At 43.6% G+C, this 25,349-nt stretch overlaps 1 protein-coding gene across 2 annotated transcripts; it reads left to right on the top strand.

Annotated features, from left to right (window-relative positions):
- DZIP1L (DAZ interacting zinc finger protein 1 like) lies at positions 1–25,349 on the top strand. 2 transcript variants are annotated; one of them, XM_053389842.1, is made up of 16 exons: positions 1–267; positions 4,437–5,015; positions 9,224–9,308; positions 12,588–12,700; positions 13,727–13,888; positions 14,515–14,652; positions 15,343–15,405; positions 15,690–15,830; positions 16,389–16,419; positions 18,044–18,091; positions 19,128–19,261; positions 20,441–20,633; positions 20,879–21,101; positions 21,846–22,048; positions 23,118–23,257; positions 24,638–25,349. In XM_053389842.1, exons 2-16 carry the CDS (start codon positions 4,500–4,502, stop codon positions 24,812–24,814), a joined length of 2,367 nt encoding a protein of 788 aa, XP_053245817.1. In that variant the 5' UTR covers positions 1–267; positions 4,437–4,499; the 3' UTR covers positions 24,815–25,349. The 2 variants fall into 2 exon arrangements, with proteins under 2 accessions (XP_053245817.1, XP_053245816.1); XM_053389841.1 differs by having other exon boundaries at positions 36–267; positions 4,403–5,015.

The following is a 25,349-nucleotide window of genomic DNA, read 5'->3' as shown; positions in this document are numbered from 1 at the left end:
GGGAGCAGCTCTCTGCGCTCAAAGCCCTGGAGCTGCTTTCTCCCGCTTCAGCCTGATGTTGTGCATTTAGGCCGAGGCGATTCGTCGCTGTGGGGAACCAGCGCTTTGCTGGATGGTGTTGAATTTCCTGGGTGGGAGGAGAGAAGGAAGATTCCAGCTCGGAGAGAGTTGCGCCTCCAAATCCAGGCTGCTTTAGATCTCTCTCTTTCTCTCTCGCACGCGCCCCGTTCCCAACCCCACGCCACAAAACATGCGCCCTGGGGACAGGTAAGGATTTGCTTTGTTTGGTACTCTAAAGAAGTGAAACGTTGCACCGTGAAGCTCTGTGGCAAGAGAGTTGGAGGAGGGAAGGAGGGAGGGAAGAGGGGGAGGAGGAGGAATGCAGAGAGGTGGGACTAACCAGCTCCGCTTTGTTCAAGCCAGTGCTCGCCTTCTTTCCCTCTCGCGTGTTCCCACCACTCAGGAAAACATCAGCGGATGAAGTGGCTTGTTAAATTGCAAACACTCGCCAGGAACCTCCAGACTGGAAACTTAAGGAGCTGAGCTGACCAAGCGAACTAAATCTACATAGTAGCTCCTCCCTCGCTGTCCACCCAGCTGCTCCTGCCTGCAGCCCGCCTAGGAAACTTTTCTCCAAAAGCCGATTCCTTGCAAACTTCACTGGAGAATCTGAAGCGGCTAAGGGGAGGACTTGGGGGCTGCGTGGCAGGAAGGGGAGTTGGTTTACTGGGAAGGGAAGCAGGGGCGCTGAGTTGGGGCATGCTCGTTATAAAGTAGCCTGTCACCAAAAAAAAAAAAAAAAAGGAGGGAGGGAGGGAGGGAAGGAAGAGAAGGAGGAGGAGGAGAAAAGGCATTGCTCCTTGTTCAGTTTTGAAACTGCCTGAGTAGAAATTGCTAGCCAAAATTTGCGGGGGGGGGAGAGGGGAGTTCGACATTCCGCGACCAGCAAGACCCTGTGCATCCTTCTCTTCGGAGGCATCCGGGGTTCTTAGCCCTTGGAAATCCAGGGGCAATTTTCCAGAGAGGTTGTCGAGGGTTGTCAAGAGAGGCATGTTACTAAGTCCATTCTCTTCTATGGTGTGAGAGAAAAGGTAGGGGGAGGGCAGAAACTCAGTGTTAGGGCATCTGCACAGCATGCAGAAAACCGAAGGTTCAATCTTTGCCATCTCCAGGAAGGGCTAAAAAAGACCCTTGTCTGAAACCCACGCCAATCTGTGTAGACCAGTGTTTCCCAAACTTGGATCTCCAGCTGTTTTTGAACGACAATCCCCATCATCCCTGACCACGGGTCCTGCTAGCTAGGGAAGATGGGAGTTGTAGTCCATAAACAACTGGAGACCCTCAGCCCTCTTAATCAGGGACAATGGGAGCCGTAACCCAACAATTTATGGGGGACTGAAGATTGAGAAACACTCATGTGGACAATACTGAGTGAGATGGACTGATAGTCTGACAGCATAAGGCAGCTTCCTGTAATTCTGTTTAAGCAGCTTCCTGTAATTCTGTTTAATTACCACCAATGATGCTTTACAATGTGGCTCGCCGCCTTGCTTCTGACAGAGCCCCTGGGACTTCAGAAGCTGCAAGCAAATTTATTTGTCTATTAATATTTATTAGATTTATATACCACTCAAAAGATCCCAGGGTTGTTCACAACATAGAAATACAAGATAAAAGCACAAATAAATAGTTAAAACAGAAACAACAAAACAACAACCCCCTCCTCCCACACGCACATTTAAAAGGCTTTAGAGTGTTAATCATCCAAGGGCCTGGTTGAAGATTACATCAACCTGTACATTTTGCCCCTTTCATTCATAGGCAAGTTAAACAGGGTGAGGGGAGTGATAACAGCCCTGCAACATCAGTATGTCTGCCCCAACAGGAGGGGACCTGAGAAAGCACTCTCTGTGTGCGCATGTAAACAGCAAGTGCTTGAGAGGTGCACTCCCAGCACAAAGCAGATTATAACCATTGCAGCAGAATGTGCTTCAGGTGGGCAAATAGTGTGGGACACTGGGACAGCATGGGGAGGACATTGTGTGTACAGCACCCCTAAAAGGCAATTGCATCCGGCACTGAATGCACATTATCATGCAGGTTGTACATGCCCCAGGAGTCCTATGGCACCTAAAAGACTAACAAATTTATCATGCCACTTGCTTTTTGTGAACTACAGTCCACTTCATCAGATGCATGAAGTGTTATCCTGAGGTTTTGGTATGGGGGGGTGGGGCAGGTAGAGGGAACTTGTTAAAAGTGAAGTCAGAGGGAAATGAAAAGCAGAAAAGTACAGAGAATAATAATTCCATATTTAATAGTGGGACTTCACAAATAGTTATTGAGGGCACAGGGACCATGCTTTGTAAAGCAGTTAACATCTCTAATATGCTAAAATCCTTTGTCTCGGTTCAGCCCACAAGTGATAGCATCAAACCCTTTCATTCAATTCAGTGGTTTCATATTGCAGTCTCCCTTTGAATTTCCCTTGCTGCAGGATGGCTACTTTAAGGTAATTTACAGAGTATTCTGGTAGGTTGAACTGTCCCACCACTGGTTTTTGAATATTGCCACTTCAAATGTCAGACTGGTGTCCATTTAGTCTTTCATATTTAGACTGGCCTGTTTGTCCTGTGTAGAATGCAGAGCAGCTTTGCTGGCAGATGAGAACACATGTTATCACCTAGTTGTTCATTGTGATCCTTGTTTGCTCATACTGGAGCTGCAAACAAATACATACAAAGCCAAGAATGAATATTTAACCACTTGGAGCGTGCTGCTTAGCTATGGTATATTTGTGCTACTGTGAGGGAAACTTTGGAGTCCTGTTACCATCATGCCAGGACACACCTAGTAACACACCGTTGCACAACACAACTGTCTGTTGTGAATAAGCAAGGGGTCCAGAAAGATCAGAACAGCATTTCTATACTGGAAAAAATGGTATGTATCATTTTACAGCACTTTCCCCTAGAGGCTACTATCCTATGCACACATTCCTGGAAGTAAATCCCATTGAGCATAATAGAACTTTCTTTTGAATAAGCATGTCTAGGATTACATTGTAAGCGGTTTTGTAATTGTGGCAATTAAATGTTGAAAGCAAATTGTTATAATAAGAGTACCATATCAGATGTCTTCATTTTTTTCAGTCCTCAGAGCTGAAAGCTCAGTGACTCTCGTGCATTTTCTATTTGAGTAGGAATCTACAAAACTCAAATTATAGTTGTTTGAGTACATGAGTACAGGAATGTTTTTTATATGGAAGCTGGAACCCTCACCTGTATTCTTGATAAGCCTATATTGAGAGCCAATTTTGAATTTAATAGCGAATGAATCAAACATTTCAGCTATAAACAGCAGTCACCTTGATTTGCTCACCTATTCATCTTGCTATTTTCTTCACTTATTTGAAATCTTAGTAGTTGTTTCTAATCTGTGGTTGTTTAACCATCTAGTATGGTAATAAGTAAAGTGATATAGAAACATAGAATTGTAGAGTTGGAGGGCACCATGAGGGTCATCTAGTTCAACCCCCAATGCAGGAATCTTTTGTCCAACATGGAGCTTGAATCCATGACCTTGAGATTCAGGGTCTCCTGCCCCACCGACTGAGTTCTCCCATGTGCCCAAGGACTGAGTAGAATAATATAAAAGGAAATCAGTTTTGCAGGCTACGCAGAAAAGGGCAGCCAAAATCATCAAGAGGATGGAGCAACTTTCCTATCAGAAAAGGTTGCCCCATTTTGGGACTTTTTAGTCTAGACCACCGGTTCTCAACCTGTGGGTCCCCAGATGTTGTTGGACTACAACTCCCATCCCTAGGGAGTTGTAGTCCAACAACATCTGGGGACCCACAGGTTGAGAACCACTGGTCTAGATGAAGGGCAGGGAAGAGGTGACATGATACAAATCAATGGCATGGAGAAAGTGGATAGAGAAAAGGTCGTTTCCCCTTCTATCATAACGCTAGAACTCACAAACATCTAATGAATCAGAATGTTGGATAATTCGGGATGGATAAAAGGAAGAACTTATTTATGCGGAACATAGTTAAACTATGGAAGTCCCTCCATCAGGAGGCAGTGATGGCGACCAACTAGAATGGCTTTAAAAGAGCATTAGACATAGACTACCAGTCGCTATCAGCATGATGGCTGTGCTCTGCCTCCAGGGTCAGAAGCAGTAATGCTTCTGGATAGCTATTGCTGGGAACCACAGGAGTGAAGAGGGTTCTTGTGTTCAGGTCCTGCTTGAGACATTCCCAAGGGGATCTGTTTGGCCACTGAGAATAGGATGTGAACTAGATGGGCCATTAGCCAGATTCAGCAGGCTCTTCTTACATTCGTGTATGTTTTGGGTCTGCTTCAAGTACACAAGTACAGCTCCCATTTTGTTCCAGCCTTAATTCCTCTTGTATCCTTTTCATTGCCCAGCCTTTCGCTGCTAATATTTACTACCCACCACAACTGTCTGCACACCGTCATTATTGGACAGGTATGCCAGGCTCCACATTTCCTGTGAACTTCCCAAGCAGCAGCCATCTCTTGGGCAGCATGCTCGCCGGTCCGAGCATGGTCCCCGCCTTTAAATTCCAGTTGCGGCGAGACACGATCGACTGGAGGCGGTTCAGTGCCATCGATGTGGAGCGGGTGGCTCGCGAGCTGGACCTTGCCACTCTGCAGGAGAACATCAACAGCATCACCTTTTGCAACCTCGATGCTGAAAAGTGCCCCTACTGTCAGCAGCCAGTTGACCCTGTGCTCTTGAAGGTCTTCAAGATGGCCCAGCTGACCATCGAGTACCTGCTGCACTCTCAGGAGTACTTGAGCATGAGCCTGGCCCTTCAGGAAGAGCAACACCAAGCGACCCTGGAAGACCTCAAACGCGTCAAGCAGGACTGGGATAAGCAAGCAGAAGAGCTGAAGGGTGTCAAGGAAGAGAGCAGGAGGCGTAAAAAGATGATTGCCACGCAGCAATTGCTCTTGCAAGCTGGGGCCAATAACTACCACAAGGTGAGTGATATGGCTGCATGCTTTCTGTGCAGCTTCCATAATTGTATGCAGGGCTAGCTGATATCTAGTATTCAACATTGTGGTATATCAGCAGCTAAATACCATGATATGTTGATATATCATGATGTCTGGAATGTAACTCGGATGCTTCTTCCTCCCATCACCCAGTCCTAACAACAACAACAATAACAACATCAACAATTTATTTATACCCCACCTATCTGGCTGGGTTTCGCAGCCACTCTGGGCAGCTCCCAACAGAATATCAAAAACACACAAAAAATCAAACATTAAAAGCTTTCCTAAACAGGGAGGCCTTCAGATAGTCAGATAGTTGTTTATTTCCTGGACATCTGGTGGGAGGGTGTTCCACAGGGTGGGCACCACTACCGAGAAGGCCCTCTGCCTGGTTCCCTGTAGCTTCACTTCTGTCAGTGAGGGAACCTCCAGAAGGCCCTCAGAGTTGGACCTCAGTGTCCGGGCTGAACGATGGGAGCAAGCCCCAATACCTCTGTGGCTTGTGTGAGCCAGAAGGGCAGGGGCTTCATTAAACTGCTCAGCTGGGGGCGGGAAGCCTCCTGCCTCCAGCTAAACTAGCCCCCATACTGCTCTGGCAAATGTGAGCCGGAGAAGCGGGCTTCCTCAAAGGCACAGGCAGATGGAGGTGGAGAAAGTGCTTGCCCAGAACCCTTTTGGGCTCTGTCTGCCTGTCTGTCTGTGCCTTTGCTGTCTGCAGGCAATCTGAGCTGGGAATACATCATGGCTCCCTGGCAAGCACAATGTATCACCCGCTCAAAATGTCTGAAACCGGTATTGCAATCAGAACACCATACCATACAAATTACCAGTATATCACCCAGCCCTAGTTGTAAATAGGGACACACATGGGTACTTAGGACAGCCTTGCTCTCACAGTAAGGATCATTGCTGGAGTATGCCTCCCCCGCCCCCGCCCCCCGCCACATCCTAACCACAATGGCATGCTGTAGGAAGTATTTAAGCATATGTGTACTATTGGGATAGACAGCTATTGGTGGGATGGAAGGGAAGCTAGTGGACTTTTCTGTGTGCCTATATATGCACATGGGCAGAACAAGCCATGTGTCACACCAGCAGTGGCTGATTATAACAGTGGCACAGCCACCACTGCATCAGCAACCCTGCTGCTCATGCCAGCAAGGGTAGGTGGTGGGGCAAAAATGCACTTTTGCTATACCAGCTCCCAGACTAGGGCAGCAAATGGGCCCAGACTGGGCCAATTCCCGTCAGTTGACAGCAACAGGGCCACCTCTACCCCCTCCTCTTTCCCAGAATGTGCTCCTACATGAGGATGCACAGACTGCTCCCAGCAGGGATACTGCCGGTGGTAAAGGTAAAGGTAAAGATACCCCTGCCCGTACGGGCCAGTCGTGTCCGACTCTAGGGTTGTGCGCCCATCTCACTTAAGAGGCCGGGGGCCAGCGCTGTCCGGAGCCACTTCCGGGTCACGTGGCCAGCGTGACGAAGCTGCTCTGGCAAGCCAGCACCAGTGCAGCACATGGAAACTCCGTTTACCTTCCCGCTATAAAGCGGTACCTATTTATCTACTTGCACTTAAGGGTGCTTTCGAACTGCTAGGTGGGCAGGAGCTCGGACTGAAAGACGGGAGCTCACCCCGCCGCGGGGATTCGAACCGCCGACCATGCGATTGGCAAGTCCTAGGCACTGAGGTTTTACCCACAGCGCCACCTGCGTCCCTGCCAGTGGTAGCTTCCACCTATTTGCTGTTTGGGTGGGTGCATTGAGTGGAAAGTAGGAAAAGACCTTGAAGGTGGAGCTGAGCCCAAACTTCTCAGATGGCACTTCCCTGAGAAAAAATGCCTGAGATCTTTCTTTTTGCCATCCCCTCAGCCTGATTTAGTTTTAATTAAAATTCCAGCAGAATTTTCTCCAGATATTCTCCTCCATTTTGTTCTGGCAGCCACCCTTAGCCCCGCAGTGCTCCAGGATGATGTTAGATCCAGGGGACTGATGAAGATGTAAAATGGTGCCCATTCTGCCAGTGCTGCTGCTGCTGCTAACATTTGCAGTGGCAGCAAAAAGAGAAAGGGAAACTTTGTAGGTGGTGGGTGGAGATAAGGTACTGGAGATACTGGAGAAATTTGGTGAAATGAGCCTGCAAGTTTCTGTGCCCGCAAACACAGTGGAGGATTTGGAGAGATCGCCTGAGCACTGTTGTACCACAGGTCATCTCGTCCAACCCCTCTGTTCAGTGCAGGATTTACAATGCAGGATGCAACTACAGCTTCCCTGACAGTTTCTGCTTAAATACCTTCTGTTTTCTGAGGCCTGTCCTTGGTAAATAGGGACAGCTGGAGCATACGGAGCTGCATTATGCACTGTGGATTTTCAGTCAGCGGCCTGTCAAGGAAATGTGAATGATCTTTGTTTTTCTTCCAGCTCATCTGCCTGATTGTGGTTGCAGAAGCAAAGATAGATTAGCAAACATTGGGTGGGGGGGGGAGGTTACAGCTGTCTGGGTGTTAGTACTTCAGCAACCATTCACAAACAGCCCATGATTCAGATTTAGTTTGAGCATCTGGTCCTGCATTAAGCTTGGAGTTGGCCTAGTGGAATGCTTTGCTGCTCCTCTGGATTTTTAGGTCTATGTCAGGGGTCAGCAACCTTTTCCAGCTGTGGGCTGGTCCACCGTCCCTCAGACCTTGTGGGGGGGGGCGGACTATATTTTGAAGGGGGAAAATGAACCAATTCCTTTGCCCCAAAAATAACCCAGAGATGCATTTTAAATAAAAGGACATATTCTACTCATGTAAAAAACCGCTGACTCCTGGACCGTCCGCGGGCCGGTTTGAGAAGGCGATTGGGCCACATCTATCCCCCGGGCCTTAGGTTGCCTAACCCTGGTCTATGTGATAGCTGTCAAGGTTGTAAAGAAGGACACTCATGGACACATAGGCCAAACTCACACCATGCTTTCAAAGCACCATGATACCACTTTAAACAGTCATGGCTTGCCCCAAAGAATTCTGGGAGCTGTCGTTTGTTAAAGTGCTGAGAGTTATTGGGGAACCCCTATTTCACCTCCATGGTTTTCTGTTTCTCAGGGTGATTTTACAGTCAATCCCTCTTCCCAAGGCTCTCTGGGAATTGTGTGGGGAATAGGGATCTCCTAAGAACTCTCAGCACCCCTAGTAAACCACAGCATCTTGAATTCTTTGGGGGAAGCCATGAATGTTTAAAGTGGTGTCATAGTGCTTTCAATGTGTGGTATGAATGTGGTCCTGGTTTGTTTGGCTTAGCATGTGGTCTAAATCCAGAATCGTGAGGAATCAATAGGAGTATAGCATCTAGATCAAGGGAAGTAATAGTGCCACTGTATTCTGCTCTGGTCAGACCTCACCTGGAGTACTGTGTCCAGTTCTGGGCACCACAGTTCAAGAAGGACACTGACAAACTGGAATGTGTCCAGAGGAGGGCAACCAAAATGGTCAAAGGCCTGGAAACGATGCCTTATGAGGAACGGCTAAGGGAGCTGGGCATGTTTAGCCTGGAGAAGAGGAGGTTAAGGGGTGATATGATAGCCATGTTCAAATATATAAAAGGATGTCACATAGAGGAGGGAGAAAGGTTGTTTTCTGCTGCTCCAGAGAAGCGGACACGGAGCAATGGATCCAAACTACAAGAAAGAAGGTTCCACCTAAACATTAGGAAGAACTTCCTGACAGTAAGAGCTGTTCGACAGTGGAATTTGCTGCCAAGGAGTGTGGTGGAGTCTCCTTCTTTGGAGGTCTTTAAGCAGAGGCTTGACAACCATATGTCAGGAGTGCTCTGATGGTGTTTCCTGCTTGGCAGGGGGTTGGACTCGATGGCCCTTGTGGTCTCTTCCAACTCTATGATTCTATGATTCTATGTGATTCAGCTTTCTTCTCCTTGACCTATTGCCAAAGTTTGTCCTGCAGTTGCAGGTTATGGTCGTGAAGGAGGCATCTTCACCCTGATCCCTGGTCTGAGTGACAGGCTAAGCAAAACTCTGGCTTAGGTGTCCTCCCAGGCTAACTTAAAAGCCCAGGGGAGAGGGAGAGCAGTGTGAGTTCCTAGCTGGGAGCCAACACATTCATGCGGACATGATGAGCCACCTTCTGGCTTACCTTGATGTGTCAACCAGGCCAGCGTGTGACCTATCTATCCTTTTCTTTGTCTTTATCCAGTGCCAATTCTGTGACAAGACCTTCATGAACTACTCCTTTCTTCAAGCCCACATGCTGCGCAGACATCCAGAGGTCACTGCAGCAGGTGAGCATAGAGGGTTATTTCATTATGTACTGCTTCATATTTCAAGACTAATAATAATAATTGCTAATTGGTTTACAGTGTCTTAAAAATATCACAAATACAAAAAGAAACCAGCAATACCCCCCTTTTTAGCAGCACAGAAGAAAAGAATTATATATGTCTTAAAACATCAGTATAAACAAGCATTAACATATGGGGACCATAATAACTAATAGCCGATCCGAAATACAGAGGGCATTATTATTCGGTGTGCTTGTTCCTTCAGCATAAGGACTTTCAGCTGTGCAGTGGAACTTCCCCCTCCCCCTCCCCACAGGACAGCCTGTGTGCCCTCTAAATCTGTTCTGGGAGTTCCCCAATGCTCCAGAGCACATTTGGGGAATGTGCAGAGCACACACATGAAGAGAATGTCATAGAAAATCTACGCAATATTGATCCAGAGCAGAATTCCAACATATAGTTAGCAGAGTGAAAACTTAAACACATTGCAGGATTCTCCAAAAATAAACCAGAGGCAATTAATAGTTCATGCAGCAGAGCTTTACTGCTACTGAAGACAAATGAGCGTAACAGTTGCAAAGCCAATACATTCAGGATTGGCACCGTCCATAAGAAATCCAGTTGCAGCAGACTTAACTTAAACTTACAATAACTTATACAGTCATACCTCATGTTGCGTTAGGTTCATGTTGCATCTTTTCGGCTTGCGAACACAGCAAACCCGGAAGTGTATACTTCCAGGTTTCACCGTGCATGTGTGCGCAGAAGCGTTTTGCGTGCTTCACACATGCACAGAAGCGCTCAATCATGCTCCGCGCTTGCGCAGAAGCGCCGCTCTAGTTGCTGACTTTTTGGGGTGTGAATGGCACCCCGGAACGGATCATGTCCACAACTAGAGGTACCACTGTAATAAGTCTAAACCTTAATACTATATACAGAACACCACACCAGAAGAAAGAGAGATAGAAAGAAAAAGTGAAACCCAGGCTCCTTCTGGCCTTATTTTTATAGTCATCATGACCTTGACAGAAGAGATAACAGAACCAATTTAACCCAGCTGTTCTCAGTTTCTCTGAAGGCAGCGCTTTTTTTCTTTAAATGTTTAGGGGTACTCTCATTTTCCTACTCATATTGAAATACTGCCCCTCAATGAGGCCAAACTTAGATTCACAAAATGTTTAAGGGTATTCGTACCCCTGCCCCCCCCCGAAAAAAGCACCGTCTGAAGGAATAACCAAAACATCATGAACCTTCTGCTTGTTTCTTTCACACAGAGAAGCTTCCAGAGACCACTTGAATTAATTAGAATAGGAAAGATCTCTACACATCAGATCAATAGTTTCTGTACTAAGAAATGCAAACTGACAGAGAAGGGGGGAAAGTTGTGTTGCACAAACAGAAATCTTTGCACTGATGAAACAAGTGCATTTTACTTAATATTTTTTCCCCATTCTCTTTTCCTTGTCCTTGTTAAATTTAATAACTAATTAACTAACTAACACATAGAGACCCTTTGTTTTCCAGATTGCCTAGAGCAGGGGTAGTGAATGCAGTGCCCCTGCCCAAATTTATTTTGCTGGGCTCAAACACACATCAGCTCCATTTAGCATGGCCAGTAGTCAAGGGTGATGGATGTTACAGTTCATCTGCAGGACAGCACAGTTACTGCCCCTGATCTGTTTTTTTTAAAAATAATATTTATTAACAGTTTAAAGACTATAAAAGAAAGAAAAAGAATTCAACAAAACAATACAATACAATACAAAAACAAAAACACTACGTAACACTGACACTAAAACATTAAATTAACAAAACACAACAAACACAATTTAAAACACATCCCTAATTTCAGTATCTTATCTTTCATTCACTTGTTTCCACGACCTCCTCACACCTCCCTTTTTGTATTCCACTTCAATTAACTGTTTCAGCAAATCCTTTCCATCTTCCTCAGTTTTCTGTCCTGTAATTTATCTTAACTTGTTCTAACCTTATTTTTTCCCATCAATACATTAGTTACTGCCCCTGATCTGAAGTGTTATTTGAGACCATCAGGGGCCCATTGGATCAATCAAACTGTAAAAACATTTCATTTTTGAGTGCCTCTCTCCATATACAGGTTGATATCCAGTAGTTTGTTACTAATTAAGCATTCAAGGCATTTTCTTTCCCTTAACTCATGGGTAGAAAATCTGGAGAGATTTCCTTTTACATTAAAAGATCATTATAATGAAACAAACTGTTTAGCTTGCCCATTATCTACAAATAAGGGGCTCAGTAGCTATCTTTTTCCCCCTGAATGATTTCACATATAAACTGATTCTGAGCCATACTGGCAACATCAGAAATTAATGTACTTACATCCAGCATTTTGGAAAATGTTAAGATGTCATTCTGCAAATCTGGATACAATCACGCAACTATAACTGCCCCACCTCAGAAGGGTATACTTCATACTCACATAATTATAAGGTTAGCCATAAAGCATATAGATTAAAACATAACAAATACATTTTGTTCAAATTGATTTACCTCACTAAATAATATGCATGAGATTCTCTGAGGTATAGCTTTGGATTTATGACTGGGAACAAAATTCTTCTAGGAAGCCTAAGAAAACTGCAAAATATACCACACACATACTATTGAGGTGGCAAAGGAAGTTCACAAAATGAGAGGAAAACAAAATCCACAAACGTAGAGGAAATTCAGCTCTGGGCATGGTTTTGTCCAGCAGAGGGCAGTGGTTCCGTTATAATTTATGATGACAATCCATTATAGAGCTAGCTGTCTGGTGTGCTTTGAAATCAACAGGCCTAAACATATTTACTACTGGATTGAAATGTGGTCCATGTTAATTCACTTGTGTCAAATATTATTTTCCTGACATACAAAGCAATGTTTTAAGTCAAAAATAAATGAAAAATAGAGTTTCAGACTGGGAAAACCAAGCCAGATGGGCGGAGTATTATTATTACTATTACTAATACTAATACTACTATTATTATCATTATCATTACCATCATCATAAGTGCTTTTTTCTGGGGGAATGCGGGAGTATGCATACCCCTAAACATTTTGTGAATCTAAGTTTGGCCTCATTGAGGGGCAGTATTTCAATATGGGTAGGAAAATGAGAGTACCCCTAAACATTTTTTTTAAAAAAACCCACTGATCATCATCATCATCATCTTACATTCCTGGGTACCTTCCTATACACAATTCAAAATGTTTGCAATTGCCACCATAACTGTGCCTTTTTCTGAATGAACTTTATAGAGCAGGAGAAGAAGAAACAAGTGGTACAAATGGAAAGTGAGATTGAAGAACTGAAGGTCAAACTGAAGGAGACCCATGCCCAACTGGAGGCTGAGAGCCAAAGCAGGGCTCAGGTATGAACTCACAAAAGCCAAAGCCCTCATAGCTTGCTGAATTACAACCATCTGTTTGTAGCCAAAGTGAAAGCAGTGCATGCGAAACTCTTGCACCACGGCAGCTGGAAGGGAAGAGGCTTGTTGTTTATTTGTTTGTTTGTTATATTTGAGTCCCATTTTTGCATTTTGAAAGTAGTGACTCAAAGTGATTTACACAGTAAAAAGTAAAATAACAAAGACATTCAAATCAGATTAAAAACAGCAATGAACAAAAACTTTTTTTAAAAAATACCCATCTGACAATATTTCTTCTGCTCCAGTAAAAATAAATCCAAAGGTGAGTTGCCTCCATTGCAGAAACATGCACGCTATGAAGGTGTGAGGGGACCCTTCAGGCAAACATTTGCAGGCACATGGAAGTCCTTCAGAACAATACCAGTCATCTCAGACAATCTCTTGGCCTGGGTATCTGCTGTTCAGCGGTGTGGCCAATAAACCAGTGGAAAGGAATTCCTTGTGTGCCTCACATATTTCAGGGCATGGCTGTAGCTCAATGGCAGAGCATCTGCCTTGCAAGCAGAAGACCCCAGGTCCGATCCCTAGTGTCTCCTGGTAGGGGAATCTTCTACCTGAAACCATGGCCAGTCAGAGTCTATTGAGCTAGATGGACCATCTGCCTCAGTATAAGATAGCTTCCTATGTTCCTGTGTGCCACAATCATACACCTTGAACTCAGTGGGACTTAGTTTTGACTTGACATAATAAGATTGTACTTTTAATATATTTGATAGGGCAACTTGTCTGCACAGGTCATTGCCACTCCATTCATCCCCCTCCCACTGTTGCACGCTATTGGTTGTTGCCATGTTGAATATCCAGCTTAAAGTAGCTGGGCAAGAATTGGACCGTCCTGCCCTTTGCTTGGAGTATTTCCACTTCCGTTTGAATGACTGGGATTTCTGGAAACTGCTGTCAAATCAACAAACTTTTTGTCTTTTCTAACCAGCTTATTTCCAGCTTTAGATCTTGTTGTTTCGTTGATAGGAAGCAGAGCACATGAGGCAAAGAGAAGAGGAAAGCAGAAGAAAATTTGAGAGATGGAAGGAGGAAGAGAGGGTAAAGTTTCAAAGGGAGATGGAAGACCTCCGGCACCTGTTCCTCACTGAATTCAAGGACATTGCCAGCAAAAATTCCGCCTTGGAGGGGGTAAGGCGAATGCACAACTTTCTCTTTTCCTTGAACATTCAGGGCAGTCACAGCCTTCAATAAACAGGCATGCTGCTTTTAAATATTACCAGAAAAAACCCAGCAGGGCCTTTTCTTCAAGGAATGGTAAAATTCCCTATGTTAGAGAAGGATGAATCACTTTGTTTGAGCATGGATGGAGCTTGGTAATGTGGTGCGCTGTTTGTCGCCAAAATTTCCATCCTTCTCTGGAGATTGTTCAATAGAATGCACTTTTCTGGTTATAAATAGCCTGGATAATTTTGCAAGGTCTTGTTCACTTAGCTGAATTTCCAGCACCATTGACAAGTGCAGAAAGTGGAGAGCCATGCGATTGGTTATGATCCTGTTTGTGGGGAATATCCACGCTAGCTAGTCATCCTTGCCCAATCAAGATAATAAAACACAGAGCAAGAAGCTGGTGTTCCTCCCAACGGGTATTCATACCTACATAGGGAAGTCCCAACTTACATGACAACTCTGCTTTTTATATTCCATCAGATATGGCACAGAAACCTAACCTACTGTACCTGAGAGATGCCTTAATAGCTCTGGCCGCTGCTCTTTGCCAGCAAAGTGTTTACATGTACTACTTATTCCTCCCCCAGAAGCTGCAGGAACTACAAGGCAAGAGTGCAGTGGTCTCTAATCTGGGGACATTGCAGGATGACGAGTCACCTGACCAGCAGCAATGGAAGAAGACTCAGAGGGAACTACAGGGAATGAAGGCAAAGATTGAGCAACAGGTGCATGAGCATAGATGTGGTGCTTGTGAGCTCTGCAATATATCATCTCTTGCTTGTAGAATATAACAGGGTAGGAGGAAGACACTTAAGAGTACAATCTTATTTTTGCAGTCCATTACATTCTAAGCCCCACCCCCACCCCAGGAGCCAAACCATAAAACCTAAGCTATATAACTATTGTGGGAAGTGGGAAATGATGACAGCAGATAGATTGTTGTGGAGTCACTTATGCTGATGTCCCTTGTGCTCTGACAGTAATACAACATGGTTTAACAATAGGAGGCAAAACATTTCAAAAGAAGACATTGGTAGGTGAAGTCAAATATAAAAAGCACATTTAAAACAGCATAATTAAGAAGAAAATAAAATATCATAATTAAGAAGAAAATAAAATATCATAAGCATGACACAGCTGTTTAGCAGGCACAAAAAGATGGGGCCGTTGAGCAGCCTTCACGCCCCACAGCTGGGCGATGGTCCTCTGGCCTCATGAGGAGCCTCTTTTATAGGGCTGGGTGAGTCTGGTGCCTGCCCCCTAGGCTAGGTAGAAAGGTCCTTGTGGGGAGCGGCCTTCATGCCCCACAGCCAGGTGATGTTCCTCCGGCCTCATGAGGAGCCTCTTCAGTAGGGCTAGGTGAGTACAAATAAGTTTGGCTAAGACTGAGGTTGTTGCTGTTTTTAATTTATCAGAAAACAGAATGGAAGTGGAAACTGAGGGATCTTCAGAAGGAACACCAGATGGAGAAGGAAGAGGTGAGTGTGCTGAAGAATATATGTTTCACTCTCATTAAGAGTTCAAACATTGTACTGGTGTACAGTCAGTGTCCAAACAGGAACAGAATCTGCCCACACCTGTGTAGAGCATGATACACAAACAGAGATTATGCATATACAATGCAACAAACTATTACATGCCTAGACTCTGTGTATACATTGTGCTGGATGCTGAGGGCAGAGCCTGCACACACAATAACACTACCTTCATGCAGTGGGTCCTCATGCCCAAATCTCTAATCAGTTTGTTCTTATCTCCTCAGCTGAAGGGTGAGAATGAGAGACTACGGGCCTCCTTGTCTTCTGACCAATGGAAAATGGCCGAGCACAGCAAGCAGCAAATAGCATCACTCAGTGCACAACTCAGGGAACAGGTCAAGATCATCCAGTCACAGGAGAAAACAGTAAGTTTAATATGGCCTCCTGCCTTCAGTCCTGTAAGAAGCACTCTGTTCACCTCTTGGGGCTCAGGTTCAACAAGAGTTTTGAGTCCTGTTTTGAAGCAGATTGTTGCTTCTGCTCTAAGACTCAGTCTGCACAATAAGCAGAATTACATGCTGCCGCTCTTGCCAAATAACAGGTGGCAATCTGCATGTTTGAATGTTCCCCTGATATTAAACTCCCTTGTTCGACACTGTGATTCTTCTATTCAAGTTCTTTTGATGAAGAGAACCTTTCATATGATAGTAGGGCTTATACCAGAGGACCACTTTGAATGAGATCCTGGTACAGGGATGGGGAAGCTGTGCCCCTCCAAAAGCTGTTAGTCTCTAACTCCCATCCAGCCCAGCATGACCAATGGTTCCCCATGTCTGCCCTGCTTAAAGAATACAGTGCATCTTTGGGGCTCCTTTTTCTATTGTTTTGCTTTTTTCCTGATTATGTGGACACTCACAGTAAGTAAGCAGTTCCTAAATCTTGTAAATAAAACTGATCTTTTAATAACGTATTTTGTTTTGCAGATTAAGCTCTTGTCTTCTAGCAAACCTAAAGGTAATGGTCAAAATCTAGACTGAATGAATTTCTTTTTCTCTTTTGACAAACTGTATAAAACTGGGCAGGTTTAGGCAGGCAGATAAGGAAACTCTGTAATAGCTATATCTATTGATTCAAAAGCTCACAGTGAAGTTAATTATCCAGCTCTTTTTCTAAGGTCATTCTGAACATTTCACCTCTGATTTTGGTGTCCGTGGGAATTAAAATTGGAACTGAGGCCCAGAAGCAAAGGAAGCCCCAATTGATTCCATAGTTATTTGCTGTTATAGATAGTGACAACCACAGATTGCTTTCTGGAAACTAAGATTTCTTGCAGCCCCAGTACAAACTGCACATCAAGGATTAGTGATTAATAGTGGCTCTAAGGTTGCAGTCTACTTGCAGAGTTAAAAGAAGAATTTTTCTTAGAGCACATCTGTGAGGGAGAGTTACTACAGTCAATTTTTCCCCATTATGCTGCTAAGGGACCGAAGTCTTTGTCTCTAGCGATTTAGCAGACAATAAGAATTCTTGTTTTTGGAATGAGAGCAACCTCTCTTTTCTTCTGCTTGTTGGAAGAGTCCAGTATGCTGTCACTGAGTGACAGATACTGCAGTCAAATTAATCACTGAATTGTAGAGCCACAAAGGAAGAGTGAACAATAATTGCAGTTACTGTGGTTGATTCAGTGTGCATGATATCTGACAGAGTACAAGAGGTCAGGTTCGTGCCCCAAGGAGCTTCCAGTCTAAACTTTGATACATAGGAGGAGAGGGGAGGGAAGGCAGTGGTTAACAGAGAAAGAATGCATATTTTTTTTTCATTTACACATTCTTAGAACTGGTAATGTGTAGTTGCTGTAGAACTTGAGAACATGTTAAAGTACTGTACACTTGCACCAGGTCTTTAAATCAGTTGATAGGCCTGGAGAAGGAAGGATTTAAACCTCCCCCGGTTCATAATTGAATTGGTTAAAATTAATGGGACTTAACTGAAGTATGAGAAGATTCTGGAATGATCATTAAGTTGCTTGGAACTCGGCGTTGAAGGGTTTTCCTTTGTGCTGAAATATGCAGTCCAACAGTAGCAGAAAATCTGATTTATTACTGCAAATAATAAAATTACTCTCAAAATTCTAACCCTCTAACCAAAATATGCAATCCAGTACTTTCATCAAAGCTATTCCATGCTCATCCAGCAACTTTTCAGTGATTTCATGCCTAGAGGTCTTTTGAAATGTTTAATGCGCTCCATAACAACTGAGTGGTTTTATCATCCTGAACACTATAAATACAATTTAGATCATATATGTACTCACACAAATTCACGTGTACAAAAAACCCAGTGTGTTTTGTATAGTTCAGCACTGCAAGCATACAGTACATTTAAGCACTTGTGCGATCTTGAGATGTGAAATAGGCATGCACAGTAACTAATTTGAGGGATTGTGGCTGATCCTCGAGAGCTCCAGAAGAGTGTTTTGCTCCCAAGTTCCATATGGACAAAGCTACAAATCAATTTTTTTCTGGGATAAATGAAACTGTACAGCTTAAGTTCCATGCTAATGTGTAAGGACTATGAGTTCCACCAACTGGAATTTGAATAATGTGCCTTTTCCTAAGTTACTGTTTTTAATTTCCAGAAATAACTGTTCCTAAGGCAGAAACATCAGAAGAATCTACTGAAGAAGGTATTTTTCACGCCTTTCAGTTGCTCTTCTCCGATTTTCTGCTAGATACCGTTGTTGTCCAACCTGAATAGAGAACCTTTATAGGTCTCCAGAAGCCAGTGACTGGCCCATTACCTCTGTAACCCAAGACACCCCTTTGCACAGGGAACAACCTCCCCCCCATAGCCCACCCCACCCTGGCTAATTACACAGGACTGCACTTTACTGATGGATGGTTTCTTAGTTTGCCACCTCCAGATAAGCATCATATTACTGATTATAATTATTATTAATTGGATTCTGTCAAGCTGCCATAGGATGCAGGTGGGTTTTAGGCCTATTTTATATATTTAGAACTCTATTCCTCCCCCTTCAAATAGCAAAAGAATAAAGTATTGCAAGCTCTCATTCAGTGGCAGAATGCAGTTGTACCTTGGATCCTGAACGCCTTGCGAGTCAAACGTTTTGGCTCCCGAACGCCGCAAACCCAGAAGTGAGTGTTCCGATTTGCGAACATGCTTTGGAACCCAAACATCCAACGTGGCTTCCACAGCTTCCAATTGGCCGCAGGAGCTTCCTGCAACCAATCAGAAGTTGCGCCTTGGTTTCCGAATGTTCTGGAAGTCGAACAGACTTCCGGAACGGATTCCGTTCGACTTCTGAGGTATGACTGTAATTAGAAGTTGATAATTTAGGCAGTACTGCAAAGAATAATGCTAATCCCAATGTTATGGCTGTGCTCACAAAATTATTTCATATTTCTGATCACCTGAAACAAAAGTTTAAGTGTCAGCATTATGCTGGGATATAAAAATAACGGCAGCATACTATGGTGCCAGAAGCCTTTAAGCAGTTCTGATGATCACTCTGAACATAGTTTTCCTCTCTGTCGGGGTGTGTGGAGAAGTCCTCTCCATTCAGCAAAGCACTGTAATGTTGCCCACTGGTCCCCCTTCCCAAAGAAAGATTGTTTGGGGACCAGAGCTGACCCACAGGCTGGTGATTTGCCACCATTTCTTAAGATTTTTTCTGGTTCTTGCCATTGGTTTCACTACAGAACTGGAAGATACTCTGGACAGAAAGAAGAAGGTTCTAGAAGCACTGAGGAGGAATCCAAACTTGCTGAAACAGTTCCGGCCAATTCTGGAAGAGACACTTGAAGAGAAACTGGAGAGCATGGGAGTGAAGCGGGTAAGTTCCATGAGAGAAGGAAAGTAGATGCAGAGAGCTTTTCCCCTTGTAGTCAATTGCCCAACATTGAATTCCTTTTCCATATCCAACTGAGGATTGCAATGCCTAATATGTCTGAGAATTTAGAGTGAAGTCTCATTTCAAGTTCCTCCAACACAGCCTCAGCATGTGTGGACATTCATTCAGGAAAATAGACACCCTGATGCTCTTCAACACTAGGAATCTTCATCTGAGGAAAATGGCTTGCAGAAGGGACCATATCAGGGGAAGTTAACACTGTGTTCCTTTTCATAATCAACTTATTAATGGAAATTCTGTAAATTTCCCATCTTGGGTCCAAAAAATACTTTTCCACAGTTCACCTGCAGTTACTTTTATCACAGCACCGCAATGTGTTTGCCTGTCAGGACTCACTCCAGGTTTGAGGGAGGCCTAGGCCTCTGTGTCCTCTGGTCGGCCCGTTTCTCTATTAGCAGATCTTGGCAAGCTTATCTGACAATAGGGATGGAAGGATCTATGAATTTCAGTTCTCTAAGACTGGAAAAAATGAGAATTTACCAATTGCTCTAGAAATGCGGCTAACAAAAATAAAGAAAGAAAAACTCTCATGAAGATACTTCAGCTTTTTAGAATGCATTTCCCCCAGCAAACACGTTAATGTAGTTTTGACAAATGAACACATTTTTTGCAGGCAATCTATCCTAATATAGTGCATTATTTTCACTAATATAGTCATTTTTAATGCATCCTTTAACCTAATACATGCATTTTTGTAAACATTGGCTGGAGCAACTACATTTCAAATTCAGAAAAGTGCAATTTTCAAAAGATGTTTCTCACTTGACTTTGTAAGGTGTGAATTTGATGGAGTCACCTTTAAATGCAAACTTATGGAATTTCTCCTCCATCCCTACCCAATAGCTGGTAAACCAAGGATGGAAAATCTGTGATCCTGCAGATGTTGTTGAACTCTAACTCCCATTAACCCCAACTGCTGGCCAGGTTGCCTGGCAGTGCTGATGGGATTTAGAGTCCGACAACACCTGGAGGGCTCTCCACCCCTCCCTCAAAACATATTTCTTCTATGTATCAGTTATGAATGAAAAGGGCTGTCTACCACCCAAGAACAAAATTACGCAGTGACACAATCTGCATTATTTCTAATCGTTTTTCTTACAGGGTTCAAAAGGTATCCCTGCTCAAACCTATAAACATTTGAGAGACGTGATAAAAACCCAACAACAGCAGAAGGCCAAAAAATTTCCACAGCTCCTCACCTTAAGAGACAAAATTGAGCAAGAAGTGAAAAGGAAAGTCAGAAGGGGGCAGAAGGATGAAAGCGATCTCTCGCTGCCACTCACGGGAACCTCAGGTAAGAGGCTTTGTGACAGCCTTTGTCAACCTGAAGCCCTCCAGACTACAACTCCTATCAGCCCAAAATCATAGTCAAAACGTCTGGAAGGCAACGTTGCTTAAAGTTTCCCTATGATATTCTTAATTTAGGATAGTGGTTTTCAGCTCATTGCTTTTATTTTATTTGGGGTGTGTGTTTTATTTACCTGTATCAGATACTGGCCAATTTGTTTTCCTTCAGATGTTTCCAATCATCTCTTTCAGGTAAAAGCCAAAGGAGCCCACAGTCTCCAATCCAGGTTGTGTCTTCTAAGCCCAGAATGCAACAAGTTGAATTCAAGCCTTATGTCTCAGAGATGCCCAAACCAGCCCCTCGGAGCAAAGTGAACTCCAAGGCCAGTTCAGGGGAGACCCCCAGGATGCCTTCTCCAAAGCAAGTGAGGAGCAGCACACCATCTCTTCAATATTCTGCTGCCCATCATCCCAGGTGGGTTAAAGTTCTGGGTTAAACTTCCATTTCCCTGTTTTTATGCTGAATTGTCTTGGTTATTGTGTATGAAAACGGATGATGTAATTTGAAGTGTTGTCATTATGTTTTAGGCATTTTACAAACATTTTCGCAAGCTTTTAATTTCATGAAGAAAAGTGCGGCTTAACTTTTAATCTTAATTTTGTGTGAGAGAGTGTCGCTCCTTGTCCTAAAACAGCTATTTCCAGCAGACCTTTTTAATTGGCTAAGATTTGCAAAGTACCCTGGGAATCTCTCAAAAGTGTCTCAGTTGGATGTTGCTCCAAAACTCTGTAGGCAGAGTTGGGGATTTTCATTTCTTACCCATGTCAGTTTCACATGTGTTTGTTCATAGATCTGTCCTGTCCTGTCTCGATTCTGCATTAATCCGTAGTGTAGATGTTTTTTAAAAAAATAAATTTATATTTTAAATTCATGTATAAATATGTACGTCAGTATGTATTTTTATCACAAAATATACATTTTTCCTCAATGTGTGCTTTTCTAACCTTATTTCATCCTAGAATACATACATACTCTTACAACACATTTTGGTGAGGTTGTGTGTGTGTGTCCGTTGGAGAAGTCCAGAATTACATTCTGATAAATATATTAGCCTGGAAGTGTACTGAAGGAGATCAGTACACTTAAAAAATGCACCAAATGAAATTCTCCTCCATCCTTTGTTTCTGTTTCCCACTCTGCTCTGTTTTCATTCTCCAGCACTTCGCCTTTCAGCTCTGAAGAAGAGTCTGAAGAGGAATCAAACTTTACATCTCCAAAGTTTACACCCCGCAAGACAGAACCAGACCCTCCCAGAGCAGTGCAGAATGAAGAGAGTGACTGGGATTCATCTGACATAGAATTGTCGGAGGGGAAAGGCAGTATGGGAAGGGTCCTTGCAACAACAGCAGAGACTCGTTCAGGTGTGTGTGCATGCATGTTTTAATATATATTAATGCACATCTTAATATGCATTGAACTGTGTATTTTAATGCTTATTTAAATGCATATGTTCTCTGAAAATGTGCATTTAAATCCATATTTGGTGCTTTGCAACTACCAGGATTTTGTTGCAGTATTGAAAGGAGTGCAAAATGTGTTGGCTATGTCGTTTTGATATGCAGTTTGATCTGATAAGTGCAGATCAGGACATTTCATACAAGAATTTGTGAGGCTCAAATTCTTCAGGCTTCCCTAGTTATAATGCAACAGGGTAGGCTAGAAAGCTCTTACCTATGTAGTTGTTCCACATGGCTGGCATAGCATTTAAAAACGTTTTCCATGTGCTGCAGCCCATTCAAGGGCAGTATTTGTATGCCAACAATCTGTGACCTGAGAGGATGCACAACTGCTGTGCTATCACTGTGCACGAATGCTCTTGTTACGCAGTGGCAAGGGTTCGTGTGCTAGATACTTATTACCATAGGTTTTCCTGGACCAGCTCTCAAGTCAGACATACGTCACCTCATTTCTTAGTGTTGTCATTCTGACAGCTTTCATTAGAATTATATGGTTTCTTAGGTCAGCCATAAGCTCCTAAGAAGCCATTTATTATTATGAACAACTTTGCTGTTTAAATCTGATGTCTAGACTCGGATCCTAACTCTTAATATGTATATGAATTGTAGGTGTTTTGTTTGAATTTGTTAATGGTGTAATGTATTTGGGTGGAATCCAGCACAGCACTAAGGTAACTATTCCACCATCCCAGGGAGTTTTGCTTGCTCATCAGAACATCATCTCCTTCTCTTTTTTTCAGGGTTTCCCCTGGAATAGATTTGGGGAAGGTGCAGGACACATGCAAGGGAAGAGAGGGGGATACTCCCATTACACAAGTGAAAATTCTTGCAGTGATGGGACTTGTTAGTATAATACCACCCTTTATGTTTTAGATGTGTTGCAAGTCACTTGGAGACCTCTGAGTAATGCACAACTTGAGTAATGAATGACTAGCAAGTTTAATGAATAACAACAATTCTTTGCTTCTTGTAGAAACAGTGGTGCAGTCAATGGCTAAAAATCTGGAGAGGACACTGAGTGCATCTGGGAAAAAGCCTGCTGGTGGAGTTAAACTCTTTCCCATCCCTACCAAAGAAGCTCCTAAACCTGGCCCAACTACTAAAAAAATCCAGGTACTATACAATACACATTAGTTTAGGAAATCAGACAGATGGTATCTCCCTGCTGAATTCTAACCCATAAGAAACATCATTCCAGTTTTTGCTCCGGACTATTCATTCAGCATGATGAAGAATTCTGGAGAGCTTGAAAGCTTGCTCACCCTTACTTCATTTTATGCTTGATGACCTAATAAAAATATTGTCCTACTGTGGATTTTGGATTTCAAACCCCCCCCCCTTTTGGGCCAACACAGCCTTTGCTTTTCATTCATCAGTTCTTCCCCAATAACATTATACTATGCATATTTATTCAAACATAAATGCTTCAGTGTTCTGTGAGGCTTGCTCATGAGCGTGTTTAGGATTGCAGCTGTCAGGGATTCAACTAACAGGGTGCAATCCATCAGGTGGTTCTCCTGCACAAGACACATGGAAAGAGGTGCTCTTGAGCAGCACCCATTAACTATGATAATGCAAAGCACCCAACCACTTGAAAACCCACCAGTTGTATACTGTCTAATGGGTAGTAGGTGGCAAAACTTGTACTGGGCATAGAATGGGAAACTTGAATCTACAGCTCTGAATTCAGAATTATTTACTTATTCGTTGTATTTATATCCTACCTTTCCTTCAATGCGCTCAAGGTGATGTACGTGAAATAGGTTAGGCTGAGAGACTGTGATTGGCCCTAGGCCATCCAGGGAGTGTCATGGCCAAGCAGAGACTTGAATCCTGGTCTCCCAGCACTGTAACCACTACATGGCCTAGGACCCACGTACCTACGGGGCCGCCTCTCCTGGTATGCCCCGCAGAGGACCTTAAGGTCCACAAATGACAACATTTTGGAGGGCCCAGTTTGCAAGGTGGTTAGATTGGTCTCAACTAGGGTCAGGGACTTTTCAGAACTGGCCCCAACTTGGTGGAACGCTCTGTCACAAGAGACTAGGGCCCTGCGGGACTTGACATCTTTCTGCAGGGCCTGCAAGGCAGAGCTGTTCTGCCTGGCTTTGGTTTGGACTCAGTCTGACCCTTATGTTTCCCTCCCCTTATGGTCTTGATTTATAGACTACTTTTAAAATGAGGCTGCATTTTAAATTGCATTTTAACCAGTATTTTAAATTGGGGTTTTTTTCCCCATTATGTTTTTTACTGTGATTTTATTCGTGTTAGCTTTGGCCGGGGAGGGCGGGGTATAAATAACATTTATTAATGTTATTGTTATTGTTATACAACCTTGATGGGGTGTGCCTTCCCCGAGAAGTATCTTCTTCACTGATTTAGGGTGATTTTTAAGGAGGAGGATGTGAGCCATTGCAGAGATAAGAGAGTGTGGCTGGTCTTTGCCATCTGCTGCTTGCTCTCCTATCTGTTTTCTCTTCTCCCTTGCTGCAGTTCATTGAGGAGGAGGACAGTGACTTGGAGATTTCTTCCTTAGAGGAAGTCACCCCACACCTGGAGACCAACAGCAAGCTGAAGAAGCCACCAGCCACAAGGAGTAGCGGGGACTCAGCTGATTCTCGGGGCACCAGCCTCTGGGGTTCTGGCAGCACAAGAGCTGGCGCCTGGTAATCTTTGCATTGAGCCGAGCTGTGTGAGACAACAGGCTCCATTTGAGATGGAACAGTTCTGGGGCAAGTCAATGAAAAGGATGCTGAACTTTCAGAGAGAGAGAATGTGAATAACTACCATACTCAGGATCCTATCTTTGGACTCAAGTGTGAAGTTGTTTTGCTTGAATGTTTTCCTCCTTACTAAAAAAAAAAGAGAGAGAGAGAGAGAGATAAAGTACTCTTCCACTGGAAGTCTCATGTAACAGTGAAGTTCACCTTTTGATGAAGGAAGCACATCTCCACTTGAAGCTGAACCAACAAGAGGAAGCTCCCTGCTCTTTTTTTTCTATGGAGGAGCATTCAGTCATATGAGCCCCCAGCTGTAGTCTCTAAAGTGCAATAACCCCAGCACAGAAGCATCATTATCGCTTCAAGTATAGCTAGACTTAAGGCATTCAGGGCCACGCGTCTACTAAATGCATAGCAACATTTCTCCTTGCTCTTTACCCTGTGTGTTTTTGCACAAAATATATGAGTGTAAATAAGTTTTTTTT

Source organism: Podarcis raffonei, chromosome 5, assembly GCF_027172205.1.
Source record: "Podarcis raffonei isolate rPodRaf1 chromosome 5, rPodRaf1.pri, whole genome shotgun sequence".
Classification (NCBI taxonomy): domain Eukaryota; kingdom Metazoa; phylum Chordata; class Lepidosauria; order Squamata; family Lacertidae; genus Podarcis; species Podarcis raffonei.
The sequence above is the reverse complement of the archived record's forward strand: the minus strand, read 5'-3'. Positions and strand labels throughout refer to the sequence as shown.

Excerpts from the sequence above, each read along its gene's own strand:
- DZIP1L (XM_053389841.1), top strand. Across the intron at positions 15,831-16,388 it reads TCCAGTCACAGGAGAAAACA|ATTAAGCTCTTGTCTTCTAG; the intron begins GTAAGTTTAATA and ends TTTGTTTTGCAG. Across the intron at positions 16,420-18,043 it reads GTCTTCTAGCAAACCTAAAG|AAATAACTGTTCCTAAGGCA; the intron begins GTAATGGTCAAA and ends TTTAATTTCCAG.